This window comes from Haliaeetus albicilla, chromosome 3 (assembly GCF_947461875.1).
Source record: "Haliaeetus albicilla chromosome 3, bHalAlb1.1, whole genome shotgun sequence".
NCBI classification, from domain to species: domain Eukaryota; kingdom Metazoa; phylum Chordata; class Aves; order Accipitriformes; family Accipitridae; genus Haliaeetus; species Haliaeetus albicilla.
The window spans coordinates 72,764,188-72,787,516 of record NC_091485.1 but is presented as its reverse complement, the minus strand read 5'-3'; the positions used below and the strand labels follow the sequence as shown (position 1 = coordinate 72,787,516).

The window sequence follows — 23,329 nt, the reverse complement described above, 5'->3', positions numbered from 1 at the left end:
ACTAGGGCTTTGGTTTCTGTGATCATGGGCAGTCCTTCAACGAATACAGCCTGTTGGGGAGAGATAGGATCCGCCTACCTAGAAGAGGCAGGAGAATCTTGGCTAGCAGATTGGCTGACTTCACGAATCGTGCTTTAAACTAACAAACTTGGGGTGTTAGTGGCCAAAGCTGTGACACCTGCATGTTCATAGGCAACAGGGTAGGTATGTGCACCTACAAGAGTAGTAAGGAATGCTCCCCAACCCTCTCCAAAGGCAAGAATCCTAAGTTCAGCCACCTCTAACCGATGCAAGTAGTCTGAGCAACAAAAAGGAGGAACTGAAGCTCCATGCCCATTCTGAGGGTTATGATGTCATAGGAACCACAGAAATATGGTGGGAATACTCACATAACTGGAAGATGACAGTGGATGGCTACAAGCTCTTTCAGAAAGATAGGAAGGGAAGAAGAGGTCATATAGTTGCACTTCATGTGAAAGAGAAATTTGAATGTATGGAGCTGAGCTATGGAGACCATGAAAGTTCTATTGAATGCCTTTGGATCAAGATTAGAGGGATCATGACCAGGGGACATCTTATAGCAGATAGCTGTTACCAGCCTCCCAATCAGGATGATAAAGCTGATGAAACCTTACTTCAGCTGCTTAAGGAGGTCTCGGGCCAACAGAACCTGCTCCTCATGGGTGACTTTGATTGCATGGATATTTGTTGGGAAAGCAACACAGTGGTGCACAAGTTCTCCGTCAGTTTCCTGGAATGCATTGGGGACTGCTTCCTGCTATAGATGCTGGACCTGTGACTAGGAATGGTGCAGTGCTAGATTTACTGCTCACAAACTGAGAAGACTTGTTTGACAACGTAACTACCAATGGTAGCCTTGGATACAGCGACAACATTGGGGAGTTTAAGATCCTGGTGACCACACTGAAGACCAGTAGCAGGACAAAGACCCTGGATTTTAGAAGAGCCAACTTCAATATGCTTAGAGCCCACATGGGAGGGATTCGATGGGAAGCATTCATGGACAGCAAAGGAGCTTGTGAGTGCTGGGAGTTATTCAAGAACAGCCTCCTGGAAGCACAAGAACAGTCCACTTCCTACCAAGGGAAAGGAAGAAGGCAGAACAAGAGACCATCCTAGCTTAACAGTGAGCTTTGGGGTGTACTTAAAGGCAAAAAAGAAGCATACCAGCTATGGAAAGGCAACCAGATACCCACTGAGGATTACAAGAACCTTGCTTTGGAGGTTTTCAAGATGTGACTGGACAGGCTGCTAGATAATCTCATCTAGGCTCCCTTTCCTATGAAAGGTTGGACCAGATGATCTTTCAAGGTCCCTTCCAACCTGTCTGATTCTATGATTCTGTTTTATTTCATTTGTGACAAGGCTATTGAAGTGCTCTGAAGTGCAGTCTTTTAACTTTTTAACTCTATCTGCATAAATGCTGTGTAGCCAACATATGTGATGCATTGGGGTTTTTTTCAGTATCTCCTCAAAATGTTGGTTCTTTTGCATATTATGGTGGTTAGAATTCATACTGGATGTTTGCTCAGAGAAACAGAGTAAATTAACGTTGATCTGCTATTAAGGAGAAAAGAAAATTGACTTTAGGTGTTTATTACCTCAAGTAAGTGTTTCCTGGAAATAACTGTAAATTTTACCTTTTATTTTGCAGACACTATAAGAAGCGTTGTCAAGGCCGGATGCGGAAACATGTTGGTGACCTGTGTTTACAAGCTGGGATGTTACAAGATTCCTTGGTGCATTATCACATGGCAGTGGAACTTCTGCGGTCTGTGAATGACTTTCTGTGGCTTGGAGGTAGGATTAATTGATGATAGTGAATCAAATAATTAGTTGCTAAACCCAAATAAATCAAACTATCTTCAATAACTCTTCTGTATTATGAAAATGATTTTGGTGACCAAAACCTGAATATCAGGTGTGACTAAAAATTAAGTCAAAATAAAAATTAGTTAATAAGACATGAGAAAGAAATGTGTTTAAGAAAACCTGCAATATAAAATGTATTATTGTAGTAGAGCATGTACTTAGAAAAAAAACTTGTGTGTGGCTTTTTAATACTTCTCTGGAAGATATTTATTTTTTCAGTGGATTGTACGGCTGCTTTAAAAAAAATCTTGCTTGCAGATATCTACTGTGGACTGTTAGCAGAAGGTTTTTGTCTTTACATCTGCCAAAGCCACAAGTGTTTAACTTCCATGAGCATAACTTACTTCCTTTCACATTAGTTCCTAGGCTTCACTTTTTCCCTGACTTTTCCTTCCTCCTTTCCTTTTCTTTTTTGCTGTTCTGCTTTTTTCTATTTACTGGACATACAAGTCATCTTTGAGCACAATTTCTGCTTCTCAGTTTCATACCCTTTTAGGAAAATTGCTGTCTCCAGTTCTTGGCTTTTAGCTTTCTCATTCTACTTGGAAATCCATTTAGCTTCTTAATAGCTCTGTACGTTACATATTATGAAAACCATAATACCTTCTGACTTTCTACTTCTTTCCTTCTACTCTTTCAGAAGGTTAAATGGCTCAGGATTCTTCAAGCTGGAAAGGAGAACTTTTATACTTCTGCAGGGCACGTAAATAATTTAAGGCCTATGTGTTGGACTACCAAATTATACGTCTAGACTCAGAATTATTTGGATTGGAAGTGACCGCTGGAGGTCCCCACATCTGATCTCCTGGTCATACCACATCCAGTTAAATCAGGTTTCTCAGGGACCTGTCCAGTTGAGTTTTAGGTATATTTAAGGACAGAAGTTCTACAAACTCTGAGCAATCTGTTCTAATGTTTTGCTTCCTGTAGTTTGAAAAAAACCCCCAACAATAAAACATAAATTGTTCCTACATTACAGCAGAATTTCCTGTGTCAACTTGCGGTGACCCTCATCCAATCACTGCACCTCTGAGAAGCATCTGACTCTGTCTCTTCTGTGTCTTCCCACTGGGTGTTTACAGACAGCAATAAAATCTCTTAGCCTCTTGTTCTTAAGGCTTAACAAACGCGGTTCTCTCTGCTCCTGACATGTCATGGCCTCCAGCCCCCTGACCATTTTGATGGCCGTCCACTGGACTCGCTTCAGGATGTCAATGTCTTTCTAGAACTGGGGAGCCCAAAGCTGGACACAGTGCTCCAGATGTGGTCTCTCAGATGCAGAATAGAGGGGAGTAATTGCTTCCCTTGGCTTGCTGGCTACTCTGTGACTGTTACAGCCCAGTATGCAGTTGGCCACCATTGTTGCAAGGGCCTACTACCAACTGCTGTTAACTCATTGTCCACTACGACCACCAGGTCCTTTTCTGCAAAGCTGCTTCCCAGCTGGTCAACTCCCAGGCTGCACTGCTGCATAGGCTAATCCCATCTGAGATACATGAGCCTTTCTTGAACAATCCTGTTGGCCCATACCTCCAGCCTGTCAAGTTCTCTCTGCATTGAAGGCCTGTCCTACTGTTCCCCCTAATTTGGTATCACCCAGGAATTTTCTGGGAGTGCTCTATGCAATCATCCAGGCAGTTAATGAAGACATTAGAGTATTGTTCCCAGTATTCATCCCTCAGGGACACCACTAGTAACTGGCAACCATTTGGACTTCATACTGCTGATCAAAATCCTTTGAACCTGGCCATCCAGCCCATTTTCCACCTACTTTATAGGCCAGCTGTCCAAATCTTATCAATTTGGCTATAAGCATGATATGGGAGACCATGTCCAAAGGTTGTGTAAAAGTCAAAATATCCAATATCCACTGCTGTTCCGTAGTCCAATGAGCTAATCATCTCATCCTAGGAGGCAGTGAGGTTGCCAAGGACTGATTTATGCTCAGTAGATCAATGTTTGCTGTTCCCAGTCACCTTCTTGTCCTTCACGTGCTTGGAAATGGCTTCCAGAAGGATTTCTTTATAGCCTTGCAAGGGAGTTGAGGTTGATCTGCCTGTAGACCTCTGGTACTTCCTTCTTGTGATGTTTTGCTTTGTCCAGTCATTAGAAACCTCCCCCAACTGACGTGACCCATTGGAGGTGGTAAGAGAGTGGCCTCACATTGGCCAGCTCTCTTGGCATCCATGGTTGCATTTTATCTGGTTTTGTGGATTTGGGTCCAATTGGATTAAGTGCTTTGTATGTCTGTCTTTCTCTACTGTGGCTATTGATACTCCTACAGACTGCTAGTAGGCTTGGGGACCTGGGAGGTCTGAGGGTAAACCTTACCAGTGAAAACAGAGATACAAAGGACATTGAGTATCTCAGGCTTTTCCATGACCTTTGTCATTAGTTCTCCAATCTGAGGCATACTTAATGTTGTCTAAATACACTTTACTACGTGATACTTCATTTCTGGCAAGTATCTCTACTAATTTGTTGGCTTTTTTCTTTACAGCTGCTCTTGAGGGGTTATGCTCAGCATCAGTCATCTATCATTATCCAGGTGGTACTGGAGGTAAAGTTGGATCTCGCAGGGCACAAGGAGGTTCTCTTTCTGCTGAGGCAGGCAACAGGCACAGACCAGGTAAGGATGCAATTTCATTTTTACTCTGCCACCACTGAACATCTGACAATTTCCTCCCTACTTCCTGTGTAAAGTTACACTGATGACAGGATAAACTGGAGGAGGGGGTGGGAGGGGACACCTGTATTTCTTTTTAAGATTTTTACATTAATAACTCTTCTACTGTTTTGGTGTTAATGGCAACGTGCCTGCTTTGCATAGAGTTGCAAAGCTTTTGGTCTCTTCATCTGATTTTTAATAGTGTCTGTGTTAGTTTGAATTTTGCTGGAGGAGATACAGACGTATCTCATGAAGTACATATGATGTGGCAGAGGTGCACATATTAAGAATAAGTTAGGTACTTTTATTCAGATGTGTTTTGCTATTAAAAGTCAACATATAATAAGTAAATTTGGTTAACTAAATACCAATAAACCAACGTAATTTTTAAGATTTAGTATACTTTTTCTGAACTCTCAGATTGTGTAACTAATATAAGGATTGTATTAACATTGATATGATAGACATTCTTTGACAAATGGTCTGCTTAAAATATTTTAGAAACTATTAGGAGAGTAACAGAGAGAAAAAAATAGAAAATATCATTAAGTCTGTAGTTCACCTGCATCTGGAATATTGTATGACATTTCAGTTTTCCCTCTCAAAAGGTGTTCATGTTCCTTATGTCCCATTTTTCTACTGGAAGGAGGTTGCAGATTGGCAACAAAGATGACCTTGGTATGGTCTCTTTACAAAGAATAACTGAATAGCCTAGGACTCATCAGTTTTGCAAAAGAGATGGCTGAGGAGGAATATGAGAGAGCGCTCTAATATGGTGGACGTTGTGGAAGAGGATGGATAGGGATCAGAGGTTCACTGTTTCTTCTGATAGAAGAACTGGAAGATATCAAATAGAACTAGCAGATGGAAAAGCAAATTAAAGGAATTATTCTTTATCCAATGTATAGGTATGGCCTGGAACTCCTTGTCATTAGTAGTTACCAGATCTGGTAGTGTGATAGAGGCAAGGCTGCTGCAACTCCATGCCCCCAGGTCCAGCCAGCCATGAGGCTGAGTGTGCATTTCCAATAGATGTAGAAGCGCACACACACACACAGAGTGTGCACACAGCCACACAGACCAACACAGACAGAAAACACAGCACTCTTATAAACACAGACAGCACTAGCAGCCTGATCCCGCTCCCCTCTCTGTCTGATCAGGATGAAAGCCTGTTAGTAGTGTGGATCCATCCAGTAGTTGGCCATTGGATTGCACCAGTTACTGGCACCTGGACCTAGAAGCCTCCGAGACCCAGAGCCCCATTCCAGTTGTTGGTACTTAGACCTACACACACACACATGCACTCCCCTTATCCCTCTGTTTTTTCATGCTTGTTCCCTAAACTGCCTTGATCCTTCATTTTCCTTGTCTTTGGTTTGTCCCCTACACATCCCATGAGAAATCTTGTGCAATCCCAAGATGTTCTTTTCCTGTATCCTATAATAAGCCCCATATCCCTGTAAGCGGTAACCCCACAGTCTGTAAGGTGATCCAGAGAGCTGCTCATGTTAACTGATCTTGATGGGTTTCACCCCTGGACAGCTCTGTTGGCTCTGATTAGGTTATTGGGCTTCAGCTGATTGGCACTGTTCCTCTGTGCTCCTTTGTGTTTGTGGAGATGAGCCTTTAATCGCATAACCTAATACTTGCCACATGGTGTTAAGGCTCCTAAAAGTTTCTATGGCTTGCAGGAGAGGCTGGCTAGGGTGGTGAAAGAAAAATGTGTTGATTATTATAAGCTAGATGGGCCTTTCGTCTAACCCAGCACAACTGTTTCTATGTATATACTCAGGTTCTTATGCAGAACTGAAACAAACAGAAGCTGGGTTTAAGTGGTGGTGGTAAGTGCTCTTGTGTGCAATGTGATCAAAATGAATTCCTTCATCTAAAAACTCCAACCACCCATCTTTATTCATCTATAAGTCACAATCTACTAAACACTTGCTTTGTATTATCTTTATTACAAACCGTGTATGTTGACATCAGATAATTGTGATAGTAAAATTACCTTATTTCCTGAGAGAATACTGATTTTTCGTATAATATCTAGCCATTAAAATCTGTGCATTTGGTCCCATGACCTATAAGTACGTTTTATGTTGGCTGTTACAGTATAATTTCACACAGTTATTGACCTTTGTCCACTTTTCAATGAATATTTAACAGTAGATGTTGCAATTTTTTTGTTTGTAATGAGTACTCCTTGTTACTAAAGAAGGTGACAAATAAATGACAGCTATCAGAATAATTGAATATAGATTTTGGGTATATTATTGCTGCTTCTCTGTATTTGTTGTCTTGTCATTCAAAGTCCTGTTTGCAAACTTGTTAGTGTGGTTGTATTTTAAAAATGTTTTAGTTTCATGTGACAGGATTTTTCAAAGGACTTTTGTGTGAAGAAAAACTGATTACAGGTTTTTTGTCATCCCTTGCAGATGAAAAAGTTACTTCATGGTCCATTAGATACTGTTCCCTAACTCCAGTTATGATCTCTTAATGTTTTGAGATCTGAACTGCTGAACTCTGTCTAGCCAAACAGCTATTATGTGATGTCTTTTTCCTACAAGGTTTTCTGAAAGTTTCTTTTCAATACCCTTTTTTGACTCTGCAGTGCCTTTCATATAAATCTTTTCAAACTGCACGTTTGTCTGTAATCTACTTTGTTATAATTAATTTTGTGAGGACAGTATTTAATCTGGGGAACAAATTCCAGCGTACCTTTCTGTAGGATAAGGCCAGAAACAAAAGGGGTTTCCAAATTCTGCGCAAATCAAGAAATGCCATACTTGGAACTGACATTCAATTCGTGCCTACTTTTGAGACATACAGATGTGAGTTACCTTTATTGCTTCCTGATGTGCCTGGAATTGCACCTCTTCTTGTGCCTGTACTTCAGCCTTAACAGGACAGGGTTTCTTGCTACTGCCTTTGTGCCCAGACCTGGTCAAGAGAAACATCTTTCTCTTGAATCTCCTGTGACTTCCACCATTTGGCATTTTTAGGCTATAGCACAGGACCTGGCCGCTCAAAAAATGTTGTGGTGTCTGCTTTATATAGAAACATCTTTGGAAAGGGAAGTATTAATATCGTCACTCTTTGTATAAGACAGAGCACAAGCTTAAGAGGGCAGTGTTCAAGGGGGGTTTTTTTGGTGTGGGTTTTTTTTTTTCCCTACTAAGCAGCATTGCAATATATTTCATACCTACCTGTATCCATCAGAATATTGTCTGGTTTTTTTGTCGGTGTACCCTTCAGCTTCTTTTGAAACCCTTTTGATAGGAATAGTTCATTCAGAAGAGAATTAGTCGATAACATAGTGTTTAAAGTACTTGTCTGATGGAAGGAGGCATGGAATCTTGCCTGCTCTAAAGACGAGTTTCTTGGTCATTGCCGTGAGCCCTTGGACTGCAGCATCTTGCTGATTGTGAAAAGGGAACTTTGATGTTTTAAAAAAGTCTGACTTACATTCCTAAAACCTTTTGTTTGTAGGGGGAGAGCTTTAGGCTGTATCCCCTCGAACAGCTGGATTAATCTCTGCAGCCTTCAGCGTAAAGGAAGATTTTGAGCTGCTTAGTGCCTGTTGGCCAGGAACCTGGCCATGATCTGCTGGCTATGTTATTTGTATGTTGAATAAGCTGAGTTTCTATTGCTTTATGTTTAGCTTACTAGCTGTTTTGGGTTTCTCTATAGTGTTTTATTTGTTTGAAGTGCTAAGCTCTTAATTTTGTCACCTGACCTTCTTCTTCCCCAAGAAGAATTAGGACACCTGAATGAAGTGTTGGAGTATCTTTTTGATCCTAGCTCTAAATCTCTACTTTACTAGTCTGGAGTCTGAGCAAATCAACTGAAGGGAGGTCCTGTCTCGCTCATAAAGCAATTGTTTTTGGCTGCTTAACCCTTGATCTTAACAACTTTATTGCCATGTTTAACCAAAATTTAGGGCAACAAGGTGTTATATATCTGATAATCCAACTTTGCAATACTTTTGGCAACTATTTTATGTGAGTAGTCTGGCTTGTTGGGTTGTCATGACTCAATTATTCAGAAAATTTGATGGAGTGAAATTAATGACAATTGAAAGGGATAAAATTACTTCAAAAGGTTATTCTAGAGTGTTGTGTAGATTAAATGAGGTCCCACAAGGAGATTTAAGTATTGTAGGACCTGATCTTAACATATAGTAAGTGGATTGTGACAGAAACTTGCCAACTAAAACAAGAATAAAGAAAAAGGAGAAAAAGGATATGGCTTTAAATTATACGCTGAAAATTCTTCAATTCTTCTCAGTGTGTCTTGGAATTCATTGCAAGTTTACGGGATTTTTACATTTATTTTTTTAACAAAATGAAATCTAACATATGGTGACTACTTGAATTATAATTGGTAGTCCTTCAAAATAGCAATGATGATCCTAATAAATCTTATAATTTTGTTCAAGCCTGATGTTAGTTATAAAACATTATAAGAGCTTATTTTGTTGGCTATATTTAAGGCTGAAAAAAAAATCATTTTTGTTCCTCCTTTTAGGGGCACAAGAAGTTCTCATTGATCCAGGTACATTATTTTCATGCATGTTTCCAAAGTCTTTTCTTTTATTACTTGCATATGTTCTGCATTTGTACAGATAGTTACTGCTACTTGCCAAAACTAGTACTGATTCCTGATGCTTCAGGTTTTGGCTATAAATCTTCAGGAAGCAAAGAGACTGAAGGGTAACTGGCACAAAATAAATTATTTAGTTCTATGATTGTTTCCCTGTAAATTCTAATCAAGATTGTTTCTTCTCATGAGTAGTGAAGATTTTTAATTTTTTGTTTTAAATTGACAAACCTGAATGGTCACATGTAGTCTTGTAGTGTTAAGTGACTCTTTCAGTCATCACTTATAAAGATTTTGCACTTAACTTCCATAAAAACCCTAAGGTGTTAATCTACAGATGTGCTTGGTATGATTCTTTAAGGTTGATAAACATATAAAAAAGCTCCTTTAGCATTTGAGCATGTAAAATAACGTATTTCTGAGTATGTAGAGTAGAAAGTATCTTTCACAGTAGTTTTTAACTGTCTATTGACAGTTAGGTCCAGCTCTGAAACATGAAGATTTCTTTGCCATCTTAGTAGAGAAACCTGTTGGAGAAATAAATTACAGTATAACCCTACAGATTAAGTAACAAGTAAAATGGTATAGAGCCTTGCCAAACCTTTGATGTATGTTTTCAATTTTATTGTGTTAACTCTGCAATAAAATTAAATTCTAGAAATAAAATTTTCATGTTCTTTGTAATACCCCAGATTTCCTTGGCTTCTGTTTCAGATTTGTATCCCTTATGTATGTAAAGACTCTTTCTGTCTCTCGCCTTCTTTCTGATCTAAGAAAAGCAATTTCTTACTGTTTTGTCTGAGCCTCAGGTAATTTTTTTTTTTAACGTGGAAGGCTCAGATTTGGTGGCCTTTGTTACAATGTTACACTTGGTTTTCTGTGATTAGACATAGGGAAGAGAAGTATTTGTTTTAAATAATTGGAGAAGGTAACTGTTCTAATAGTTTATAAAAAATGCATTTTTTTTCCTTAGGTGTGCTTTACAAGTACAATTTTTAAGTAGAATAATTCAAAGATTAAAATTGCATATTCAGACGTGGCCATAATCTAATTTTAGCAACCTAATACTTTATTCAGTCTAAATATTCAGACAAGTGTAAAAGATTATGAATATATTTGTTTTTTTAGTAAATGCAAGAGTATTTCCTGTTTGCTGGTTTATGATGGAATCAATTTTTCACTTGTACTCTTTAAAATAGCGTAGTAAAACAGAACTATTGTTTTCTAGGTAGGGCATGATTTGTTTCTAGGTAGGGCAAGTATTCTTTGTGTATGCTTTGGTCAAACCTATAGTATATCCTAGTTTTCTTCTTAGATATTTAGCATTTAGCAGGTGCTCATTTCTTACCCTGTTCTGTTCTAGGTGCACTGACTTCAAATGGTATAAATGCAGATACCAGTGCTGAGATAGGACGTGCCAAGAACTGCCTTAGTCCTGAAGACATCATAGATAAATATAAAGAAGCCATTTCTTACTATGGCAAGGTAATCCTACTTATTTTTAAGAAACTTCACTGAAATTCTTGTGAATAATGAACTACTGTGGTTTTGGTTTCAGAGGATCTTCTAAAGCATGTGCAATAAAATTGGTAAAACGTACGATAATGGAGAAATAGGAATAATTTATACTACTGAACTAAGTGCTCAGTTTAGAGTCTGGAAATTTGGTATTTGGAGCATGTGGAGAGGTACAGGCTCCTGGAGGAAATGTGAAGGACAAACATTCTTAAAAGAGGGTGTAGAAAAATTAAACAGTTTTCAGCTCTACTGGAGCATTTTTTTTAGATTTTTTTTTTTTTTTGTGCAAATGCTCAGAGCATAAGATAGTAAGGTAGCTTGATGTTTGTATTCATAATATGAAGAGAAAAAAATTATTTCATACTATGGCAATAGTGGCTCAGTATCCACATCAACATTAAAGGTAAGTTTAATTGTATTGCAGTGTAGTTATTTATGCTTTAATCACTTTTTAATTTCAGGTCTCTCTCTTGTTTGCTATTGAAAGTATCTTTAGACTAAGCTATGTAAATATGATGTGGCATTTCCATGTCTGTGTTGAAGGGAGACTCTCCAAATGAAACAAGATAAATTGAGTGCATGAATTAATTTATGATCAGGAACAATGAAAGGTGGGAGTTTTGGGGATAGTTTCAGATAAATTTGAATCCATCAGTATAACAATAAATCTCAAGTATGCATTCAGCTTTTTATGTTACCTTAAGGGTAAGTTGCTCATCTAGAAAGAGTATGATTTCTTTAGAAGTATAAGATTACTGGACTTTGTTGGACTTAGGGGCAGGATATTTATATTTTGATAATAATAGACATTATGTTGTCAGGAAGTAATAACTATTCTTCACTGCAGCTTCACTTGGAAATAACAAAAAGCTTTGTCTTAGGACTGATCTATACTGTTCAGGACAAACATAGTTAGCTTTTGTCTGTACCTACAGATAGAGTAACTCCTAGCTCTAATGCTGAGGAAGCAGCACTTCCTGCATATTTTTGTTATCACTGTGCTTAAGAAACTTTTGTAGCATCTTCAAAAATGGATTTAATCTCCAATGATTTGTTTTTGTTGATATAAATGCACAAGAGAGGAATATGTAACTGCTTTGGTGAAGTAACTTGCATTTCGTTCTGAGCTTTATTTCTCCCATTAGATCTCAAACATGATAAATACCTGAACAGAGTTTAACTTCAGCAGGAGATAGGCCAACTCAAATATCCAATAACAGTGTTGTTTGAGGAAATAACTACATCAGATTGTTTGTTTAGAAAATTGCCTGTGTTTGTTGTCTGAGCTCAAACAGATCAATACACATCTACATTGTCTCCTGCCTTTCTTAAGCAAGCTAAATAACTGAAACAGTCATTTACAGAAAATGTTTTGTAAATAGATACTAGAAAACTCAGAATGGTTTGTAATTCATCATCAGTGATAGTTCTAACTAAAGAGAAAATCGATGTAGGAAAACTAAAGTTCTGTTGCTACAGCTTCCTGTGCTATATAGCATATTTTGTAATAAGTAGAAAAGGCAAAATTAATTCTTCATTTATCATGATAGAACAGTTTAAGTGTTGATGAATTACTGTAAAACAGACCTTCTTGCTTACATACCTGTTACACTGTGAAGGTAGAATTTATTTCTTTGCTGCAGACACACTACCCACACCCATCATATATATGAGGTTATCCAAAATTATACTAATATTCCCACCTTTTCTCCTCGTCTGAACTCTCAGACTGAAGCTGTGCTGTGTCTCAGAATGAGAAAACTGAGTGAAGAGGCTGAAAACCATTGTTTTGCATAATAACATTTTAGATAACACCTTAATTTTCACTTAGGCATATGTTGTAATTTCAGTATAGTCACTAGCATTAAGGAATTGCTGGGTTTGGGAGATGTGACAGCTGATTTTATGTGTTGAGCAAAAATACTTATAAAATCTAACAGGTGCAATACTTCAATATTACTTTAATTTTCTCCCTCTTCAAGTACAAGAATGCTGGTGTGATTGAACTGGAAGCCTGTGTGAAGGCAGTGAGAGTCCTGGCAATACAGAAAAGGAGCATGGAAGCCTCTGAGTTTCTTCAGAATGCAGTTTATATCAACCTTCGCCAGGTCAGTGCGGAAAGTCCAGTTATTTTTCTCTTCTCATTTGAGAGATTATACTGAAGTGTGAAAGTACTTAGATTCAGGAGACTCCAGTTTATTTTCTGTATCACTACTTTCCTTCTCACTAGGACTTGACTTCTGAGGATTTTCACATCCATGAGTCTGGTTTAAAAGGTATTCAGGGCTCATCTAAAAACACGAGGACTTAGTCTGAGATTAAAGACTATTGGTTATTCTCCCTTGTGAAGGAAAAAAATCCCATTGTTGTTCTGTTGTGACAATGTACAAGGGAAAAATAGTTGCTTGGGACAGCTCTGTAATAGATTTTTTTTTTTTTTCCCCTTGATTGTATCTTGTTCAATGAAACTGTGAGCAAATCAGGAATGGCCTGTTGCAAAGTGAGCTTAAGAGTCTGACTAGTGTTGTTAATTGAATTTTTGTTTTGTAGTGTGAAGTTTTAGTTAGGCCAAATCAGAAGGGAATTCAGAGGAGAAAATCAGTATTTGGAACTTTGAGAAAAATGCTCAGTACCAGCACAGAACAAGACTAACACTTTAAAAGTGTCTCAGGCTTGGTGTCACTGGTTACAGAGAGACTGCTGTGGTTGAAAGAATTCACAAAAAGCTGTTAGGTTTCTTACCATTTTTCCTTTTTGCTCATTACATCTTGGTAAGACTAGCAGTTTAAGTCCACACCATTGAGTTTATTAAGCCCAGATGGGGACAGCAAATTTATGAGGGAGGTAGAATACTTTCATTTGCAGAGAATCCTTTTTGTGGAGTAAATTTTCTAACCCAACATAAATGAGAAATTAATTAATTGATAAGCTATCCTAACAATCATAAATTTTGTTGCAGAGTACCTTAACTGCCATAATCCTTGCAATGCTAAGGGCCTTGCCTTTAATTTTGTAGTCTGTCTTATGCTGGCAGCTCTGTAGCCTCTCATGTAAGCTGCTGTGGCAGTATTTTTCCCTTGTTGTTCTTGCACTGTTATTCTTGTGGCCTGCAAACTCCAATAGTGTTGTTATGTTGTTTTTCTAATGGAAGCAATTACTGTCATTGTGAGAATCACCTGTTCTTCTCCCTGACACCACCAATGTTGAAACTTTCACTTTACATCAGAGGAAAAAAATAAGACTTAGTGAATGGCAAAGTATGAAGTCATTTAAATAGCTGATAAGTATTACCGAATAATACCCAAGTAGAAGGCTTGGCAGCTAGTCAGCATGCAACACGTGCCCTGATTAAAGCTTCCCCCAGCCAGCTCTAATAATGTCCCAGATAGAAACAACTAAGAGTTTGAGTGGGTCCTGATGAAATGCATCTAGTGAAAAAGCATGGTGAGAAGGCATCATCATTTTTGTCATCTGCTGCGTTGGAGAGAACCAGAGAAGCGTGTTCTGGAGGCCCCACTGCTTTTCTTCTGGTCTCTTTCTCTCTGCTTTGTTTTTCCCCTAAAGAACCTTTGAACTTGATGTATGCCATCAGCTATTGACCCCACAAATAAATCTTTGTGCATGTAAAGCATGCCTCAGTATGCATTGTCATGCTATTTAAAATATACTTATAAAGCCAGATCTCCCACTGTCTGGAAAACCTTGAGCTAAAAATCAGATATATTTACATATTTTTGTTGTAGCTCAGTCAGAATTTAGGGAGTTAATGCAGATATCATCTAGCAACCCTCAGCAAAGTGTTTGACACTGTTTCCCACAGCCTTCTGCTGAACGAACTGGCACGATACAGACTGGATGGGTGGCCGGCAAGATGGGCAGGAAATTGGCTAACAGGCCGCACTCAGAGGGTGGTGATCCAAGGTTTTTACTCTGGCTGGCAGCCTGTCGCAAGTGGGGTTCCTCAGGGATCGATACTGGGCCTCACGCTGTTCAACATCTTCAAAAACGATCTGGATGATGGGATTGATGATGACACCAGACTGGGTGGTGAGGTGGACATATCAGAAGGGAGAACCGTTTTACAGAAAGACCTGGACAGGCTGGAAGAGTGGGCTAGCAAGAACTGTATGAGGTTTAACAAGGACGAGTGCAAAGGCCTGCACCTAGGACAACATAACCAAAGAGCCCAGTACAGGCTAGGATCTTTATATGGCTGGGGAGCAACTTTGTTGAAAGGGACCTGGGGGTCCTGGTAGACAACCAGCTGAACAGGAGTCAGCAATGCACTGCTGCAGCAGCGAAGGCAAATTGGATCCTGGGCTGCATCCGCAGGGGCATTGCTAGCTGAGATAAGAGATGTGACCATCCCATTCTACTCAGCCCTTGTCAGGCAGCACCTGGAGTATTGTGTCCAGTTCTGGTCCCCACAGTTCAAGAAAGACACAGACAGACTGGAGAGGATCCAAAGGAGTTCCGCAAAGATGATCAAAGTGCTGGAGAACCTGCCTGATGAGGAAGGAAAGGCTGAAGGAGTTAGGTCTCTTCTCCCTGGAGAAGAGAAGGCTCAGGGGGGATCTCATCACAGTATTCCAGTATTTAAAGGGCAGCTACAAAGAGGACGGAGGCTCTTTCGTCACAAGGAGCCACATGAAGAAGACAAAGGGCAATGGGTACAAGTTGCACTGGGAGAGGCTTCATTGCAATATAAGAAAAAAATTTTTTACAATGAGAGCAATCATTCACTGGAATAACCTCCCTAGGGACATGGTGGAGTCTGCATTGCTGGAGGTTTTCAAGATGATACTGGCCAGGGTGCTAGATAATCTCACCTAGACTCCCTTTCTCACAAAAGGGTCCCTTCCAGCCTTGGCTGTTCTACGATGAGTCTGTATCACCGAGTGTAAGTCTACCATTTGCACAATATGAGAGATCCAACTAGATGATGATGGTACTCAGTAGATGTGTTCTAGAAAAAAAGAAATGTTAAATTGGATATTAAGGAGCATGATCATTTTTCTTCTCTAGTGATATTGGTGTTAATTGATTTTTAAAATTAAAAAAAAAAATCATATTAATAGTTTGGGTTGGGTCTTTTCCACTGAATTTTCTGCTGTACCTTGTATACCTAATGATCACTTGTTCATTTCTTGATGTCAGCTAAATCTGCTGTTATCATTATGCCAGTGTAGAAGTTCAGTATGTGGTTGCTTTAAAAAAACCCAACAAATCAACACCTTGACCATATTGATTATTTGGGCATTGAGGCCCACTGCTGAGCTGTGAACCATTCTTCACCTTTATTGATTTCAATCAAGGATGACATTCATCTAGCTTGTAACTGCACGTCTACTATTTTGTCATTTGCTTGGGTGGAAGTGTTTCTAGAAGCATTATTATGAGAAATAGCAGTAAGATAATCTTTCCAGTGCTGGGGAATGTATTTTCCATAAAGAGGGGTATGGCTGGGAATTATATTTACAGCTTTTCAAGATTTACTGTATATAGCATGGAAGCAGATAATAGTTATAATTTAGACTAAATCAAAGGAGGAGTCATCCTGTGATAAGTTAAGAAAACAAACTGTAGGACAGTGTGTTTGTCTTGCAGGTAGAGAGAACATCAGCACAACCAATATTTGACAGCAGAAAAAACACCTAACAGGATAAAGTGTATGCCTCTGATAAACAGGAAAACTAGTTTCTTTCCATATATTTGGTCTCCTACCCAGGGTAGTAACGTTACGTAATTGGTGTTTTCTGATTATAGGAGAGCTGCAGGGTGATAAGACTTATCTTTGCATCCAGTTATGAGGGATAAATTGTAACATCTAGTTACAAAGAAAGTGAGATTACAGAATTTTAATATAGTAAGAAATAATTAAAAAACAAATAAAAAGCTACCCTCTTGAAACAAGCCTGTGAAAAAACTGGCTCAGTTGCTTGGATAGTGAACTACAGCCTTTACAGGTGCAATTGCTAACTTGGTTTGTTATAACAGTTAAATGAAAATTAACCAAATGGAAAAGATGCTGTGCTTCAGGGGTTGGCTCTTTTGCAGCCGCTTTAAGCTTTTATAAATTTGTAAAGTCAGGAAAGATGTTTGTGAATGCTACAGTAACAGCCTGCAGAATGCCTGCTGCAGTCTTCCCAGAATTAATTACTTGAACTATCTGTGTGGTTTGTTTTTTCTTCTTCTTCTTCTTCTCTCTCTTTTTTTTGTTTTTTTGTTTTTTCTTTTAAATCCCTGGGTGGTAACACATAACTATTTGTGCTGAGGGAAAATGCAATTTTGCTGTCTTTGTGGAGATGAAAAAACAGTTTCCTGCAACTGCAGAAAATATTTGAGTAACTTTGTGGACAACCATTAAGCAACAAGTTAGGTAGCAGTGTTAAAAACTTACTCAGATATGATAAAAATAAAACTTTCTGAGAATCTGTTGCCTCTTTGATAGTTGTTCCAGTTATTAGTGAGCATTGCTGTCTATGTAAATAGCATGACCTTGTCTTTTCTCATCTTGAAAACTTAAGTCTCCATAGGTGTGAACATCGACAGTATTATGTATTTGAGGAATAGCTTTTGATAGTATTTTTTTTAAGTTTTTCTAACTTTAGTACATGATCATGCAGTCATGCCCTTTTCAACTCTGCTGCCATATTTTTTTATTGTGCTAACATTTTTAAAATGACATAAATGGAAAAAAGAGGAAAAAAAAAAGGTGGAGCAGCTTCTTTTTTGTTAGAGTAGGTAATCTTAATCTGACACCTCATGTTCTTTCTGAATGATAGCTTTTGGGGATTCTGATAAACTGGTTTAAAATTGTTCTGTATTTTCTTTTTGTCCCTCTATCTGTCTGTGTCTCTTTATATCCTGAAGTACTAAGATTCGAACTATCAGTTAAGGTCATGGTGCCTTCTGAATACTCTAGGCTTCTTTGAGGTCTCTTATATCTCTATGTCCAAAATTAGAAATGACTATTGAAAACAGACTGTTTTTTTGTTATCATATTAGTATTTAAGTGACTAAAAGATGTTTTGAAGCTTAATTTATAAGAGCTAATTATTTCTGTAAAAGTTAACTGGTGTGGCTAGCATCTTTTGACTTCCCAAGGCTTTAAGTATCTGAAGTTAAATGCAGAGAATCCACTGATTGATTCTTTCAGTTTTGAAGAATGAGTTGCAGAAATGCTGTTACTGTCCTTTAGTGTTATTTTTGTATGAAGCTTGTCACTTTAAACGCCTTTGCAAAACGTGTTAACAGCTTTAATTTAAGATATAGTGCTTTTGGTTGTGCATGCCAGATATTGTGCACTAGGTGTCACCGTTGGTCCACTTTCAGAACTCAACAGTGCTTGTTACTGGGATGTAGCCTTGAACTAGTTGGTAGTTTCCAGAGTTTCTGCGGCAGCTTCTTCTTGGCTGTCTGATTTCAAAGCAAGATTGTCATTCAAAGCAGAGGGGAAAGAATGGTTACTTGGGACTTGTGCCAATATATTGATAAACTAAAGCACATGTTGGTAGTCACTCATCAAGTTTGTTTCAACTTTAAGCCTAACAGGGCTTAATTTTTCACTAAATCCTTCCTCACTAGTTGGCAGTCTGCATATGTATAGTATCATAGAATGAAAATTTTGTGGTTTACAAGATCAGAGACATATAAAAGTTGAGACAGTAGTTTCTTTGCTTTCATAGTCTGAGATTTCAAGACTAATAATTGGATTTAATCTTAAAGGGATGAAAATGCTTAAGTTGGTAAATCAATACATTTTGGAAGTGGTATGTTTTTGCATTCTTATTATGCACATAAAAACATCTTGTTAAATAATTTCCATAAAATGTGGAGCTGTTTAGCTGTTGTTGACTGTTTTGACTGTTTACTTGTTAGTACTACTGACAAATAAAGTTGCTAAAGAACTCTATCTTTTCTGCTTTCGTTAGCTGTTGAACTTGAAGCAAGCTTAAGTTTTCTTGGCAGTAGAAGCTGTCATGACTGGCTAGTTGCAAAATTACTGGCCTTCTGTAGTGTTGGAGATAGGTCTACTACATTTGTTTTCCTCTTGTGTGTTTTTTTTTTTTTTTAACTCGGATGTATGCTTTAAAATTTTGATTAAAAACTATCCTTTTCTCTTTTCCCTTTAAATTTCAGCTTTCAGAAGAAGAAAAAATCCAGCGTTACAGCATTCTTTCTGAGCTGTATGAACGTATTGGTTTTCACCGAAAGTCTGCTTTTTTCAAGCGTATAGCAGCAATGCAGTGTGCTGCACCTAGCATCCCAGAACCTGGGTGGAGGGCCTGCTACAAATTGCTTTTGGAAACTCTCCCTGGCTATAGCTTATCATTGGATCCTAAAGATTTCAGCAAAGGTAAGTGTCTCTGGGAAATTATGGATTAGCATAGTAGGTCACTCAACTAGCTTTCTATAATTTCCTTGAGAGATTTCAAATTAAACCAGAATAATTTGCCTGTCTGAAACTAATTGTGGCAAATAGAGCAGTTCTTTAACACTGTACCTTCACTGTTTCTTAGTGTTGCTTTCAATAATTTCAAATTTCTATGAGCCACTGCTGATTGTGGTGTTGTATTCCTCTGCAGCAAATAATTATGTTCTATTTACGAGAGCTTCATTTCTACTCTTTTCTAAAAATGTCTTTGTTTTTGATTATACGCTTCTCAGTACAAAAAAGGTCATATTTTATTTCGAGTATTTTTTCAATTAAAGTGCTTTCAATTTGTGTATCAGAAAATGTATTTCTTTTGGTATTTGTTGCTGTTTGATCTTACAATGAAAGAATGAAAGATTCTTTTACATGTTTTTGTACATAGACACTCATACATCCATAAAATGTAATTATATCTGCATCTGTAGTGTCAAATATGTCGCATTTTTCCATAAATTAGATTAGAATGATGTTATCTGTAAGAGTAGCATTTGGTTAAGACATTTCAATGGTTTTTAGATGCTATATATTGTTTGAATTACTATTTTATTGCATCTATTAAAAACCAAAGGAAAAATAGTTCATAAGAACACATGCCAATTCTTGTAGCTGTTAAATACTGTGTTCACTTTCTGCAAGTTATGTGCTGCTTGCTGCCCTTCTTTAGGTAAGCTATTTTTCAACAATTTTATCAATGTTATCTAAAGCTGTATATAAAGTAATAATTTTAAAAGTTGTCTTGATTTTAGTATACTATGCTGCATTTTTCCTCTAAAGGAAGAGACAGCTAATATTCTTTTTGAGTAAACCTTTCCATGTTGCCCAAAAACTTGCATTCTTTTGTATACTAGCATTTTTGGGGACCATTCACTAAATGTTGTAGCTGCAGGAGAGGAGCAGCAAGCAATGGGCCGAGCATGTATTGTTGGAAAGGAGGTGGAGTTCACCAGTATGAAAAGTCTGAACTGGTTTAGATATGAATGAACAGCAGCTGGAATATTATTCTCTGTTTTGTGAGAGTACGTTGACTACTGTTAGCATTCCAGTTTGATGTTGTCTTGTAAGTTCAATTGTAAGCGTAGTTGTTTCTGTACATGCTAGGTCACTTAGCCATTGAAATAATGGAGCTATCTTATCAGTTCAGTCAAGGGAGAATATGGAAAAACTCATCTGTCTAGCCACTAGGTGATATTTTCCAACCTCCCTTAGCTCCATTGACTAAACAGGCATGTAGATGACCCACTGTACATGTGGATGGTTAGTTTTGTTTGTTTTTTTTTTTTTAAACTGGTGTGGTTTTAGCAGTCACTGAAAGAAATGGTGTGTGGGAGGAGGTAGAAAATGCCAAGTGGACTAGACAGAAAGGCACTAAGAGTCTAGGAAGAGGGAACGTGCTGGAAAAAATATGCTGTGGCCTATGATGGAAAAGGAGAGGACTGGGATGGGACTGTGTTGGGAGAAGAGGTTGTAGAAGTTCTGCAAGAAGTGACGATTAAAAAAACCCCAAAAGTGACATGATTGGTGTTTATCTTTCATTTTTACCTTATCTTTATGTTGCACTGAAGTGATTTGTCAGATTTTATTCCTAAAATAGCTGTTTCAGAGACATATGGGAAGATCACTGTAAACTGTAAGAGCTACTTGATAAGAACGACCTTTCACACATGAAAAATAATGAGACTCTTGTGTGCAAAATATAAAGTCTCAAGGTTTGGTTGCAGTAAATATTTCAAGAAAAGTTTGCTGAATGCTAAAGGGTAATATTGGAAGGAAGGCTGTTTAGAAGCTTATGAAGTAGTGCACAGTTTGGAATATCTGTTATTTAAGAAGTATTGCTCTTTCTTACTACTAAGAGCAGGTTAAGTTTCATGAAATGTACTGCATATTATGCTTTTGAAAGAAAAGTTACATTGTGATGATCTATTTATTGTTACCATAGTTATGTTGCAAATACAAAATAATTTATAGTCTGAAACTTAGTTTTTAAAGACTGAAAATCAGGAAATGTGCTTCATGTCCTGTAGTTTTATTGCTTTTTACTGACTTTTAATGGCCAGGAAAGCATTCAGAGAAAATATCTTTTGCTTGATCTTTAAAGAGAGCTAAGAAGTACTTGATTTGGATAAAAATGAAGTTTCTGTATGAAATCTCATGTGCACTTCTTGTTCAGAGAATTTAAAAACCATAAAACTTTAAAGGTTTTCTGTATCATTTTGTTTTTACTTCATGGGAAGTGTAAACTTCTTTTTCTGAATTCTGATGATAAATTTATTAGTTGATAGACAAGCATATAAAACAAAAATTGCTTTCACATTTAAATATTCATGCAAACTCAAAAATCCTAATTTTTCTTTTGTTTTGAGTACAAGATTGGATTTTGTAATTATTAGTTCCATTGGGTGATTTTTATAAGTGTCATTAATTTACTGCTTAGTATATAAAGAAAACCAAAACGAATTGGTTTGTGATGACTTCCAGCTTTAAAAAGTATTGAATGACTGCTTACTTTATAGGAACTCATAGAGGATGGGCTGCAGTACAGATGCGTTTGCTTCATGAACTTGTATATGCTTCCAGAAGAATGGGCAATCCTGCTCTGTGTGTCAGGCATCTGTCTTTCCTTCTCCAGACCATGCTGGATTTTCTTTCCGATCAAGGTATGATTTTTAAAAAAAAGAGATATTTGCACTTTCTTACAGTCAAATAATGTGACTGTTTTGAAGTATACTTAATTTGAGAAGTACTGGAGAGCACAGAAGTTAGGGAATTCTGTGAATGCATGAGGTAGCTTGTTGATGGTAATCAATCACTTATAGAGTGTTATTAACTTTAAATATTAGTGTTCTGACCTTGATGTGTAGTATCTAATATAAAACTTCCTTTAGTGTTTTCCATCTGAAAATTGACTGCCTCAAGCCTAATGCTGTATTTCCTCTGTAAATATTAAGAATATGATTAGAGGGCTTAATTTGCATGTGGATTAAAAAAAGAAGCATTATTTAAAAATACTAGCAGCTTTTGTAAGTGCTATTAATGAAGAGATTGAGAGGAGCTGAGTTGAAAAGTAAATTCAGAAAAGAAGACTCTATGGTAGTTCAGACTGAATCTACCATGAGTTTTCTGATGAAATACGTTTTCTGATGAAACAGTTGTAGTGTGGATACAGAATTCATCTAAGGGAGTAGGCACGATTCTTGTCTCTGTATTTGAGATGATGAACTTGTAGAAACTGAACGTGATGGAATTGAATTAAACAGTGTTTAACTAGGACAGTAGGCTTAAGTTTCTTTAAGTTTCTGTGGTTTCTTTAAAAAAAAAAAAAAAATTCCACAATAAATTTAAGTGGGATTTATTAAATTTGTCAGTGGATGACAAGGGAATGAAGGTATCTGTGGATGATTTTCAGAAATGCTAATGATGTGTGTGAGGACCCTTTTGCGGGGGAGGGCCACACAGCATTTACAAAATCACCTGGAAAAGGAAAAAGTGACAACTGTTATGTTTGTGTTATGTTTGTATTATATTTGTTAGGAAAAATATTTCAAACAACTTTGTTTATCACCCAGGTTAATGAGATTGAACTAGTGATGAAAGGTTTCAAAAAATGTTTTTGATTCACAGTAAGCTAGGTAGAAAGTGCATTTTTTTTAAAGTTAGTCCCTTGTTTACGATAAAGAGGATGGGAGTAAAATGGTGTAGTGTTTTTTTTTTTTTTTTTTTTTTTTTTTTTCCCCCTCCTTTAGTTATGGTCAAACGTGTCTCCTTGGTGACTTTGCTGGTGAGCTTTAGGTCTTTGCCTGCCAGTGAATTCCCTCAGTTTAGTGGATCAAATCAGTAGTGGATGAAGGAGAGGAACTGAAAGGAACTAATAAACTGGAATAAATTATCTTTCTGTCTGTAGACCTTATTTGCTCTCAAAAGGTCCTTGGATCTTCCAGGACTTTTAGTGAAGCTTCTTTGATTTATGTATGGAAAGATTGGCTGAAGACAAGGTTTTAAACTCTTCTACTGTGCATGTCCACATTTAATGAGAAGCAACTTCTGTGCTTCTTGTCTTCAGACATTGTATGTCTGAGTAGAGCTTCCAGTTTCATAAGACCTATGATAACTGATATTTACTGTCTTTGAAAAATCAAACTAAATGTTCTCCAATGTGTTTGCAATGTAGCTGAATGTTTTTCTCCTCCTCTCCTGAAGACATCCAAAATAGAACT

At 37.5% G+C, this 23,329-nt stretch overlaps 1 protein-coding gene across 4 annotated transcripts in view; it reads left to right on the top strand.

The window, feature by feature from the left end:
• The window catches only part of TRAPPC9 (trafficking protein particle complex subunit 9), a 522,448-nt gene that overhangs the window by 11,595 nt on the left and 487,524 nt on the right, over positions 1 to 23,329 (top strand). For 3 of the 4 annotated variants that reach the window (XM_069780115.1, XM_069780116.1, XM_069780117.1), the window contains exons 3-9: positions 1,676 to 1,821; positions 4,394 to 4,522; positions 9,092 to 9,118; positions 10,527 to 10,648; positions 12,664 to 12,789; positions 18,824 to 19,040; positions 21,629 to 21,772. In XM_069780115.1, the coding sequence (XP_069636216.1) occupies positions 1,676 to 1,821; positions 4,394 to 4,522; positions 9,092 to 9,118; positions 10,527 to 10,648; positions 12,664 to 12,789; positions 18,824 to 19,040; positions 21,629 to 21,772 (911 nt within the window). The remainder of the gene's footprint in view (positions 1 to 1,675; positions 1,822 to 4,393; positions 4,523 to 9,091; positions 9,119 to 10,526; positions 10,649 to 12,663; positions 12,790 to 18,823; positions 19,041 to 21,628; positions 21,773 to 23,329) is intronic. The other variant, XM_069780118.1, reaches the window with a different exon arrangement.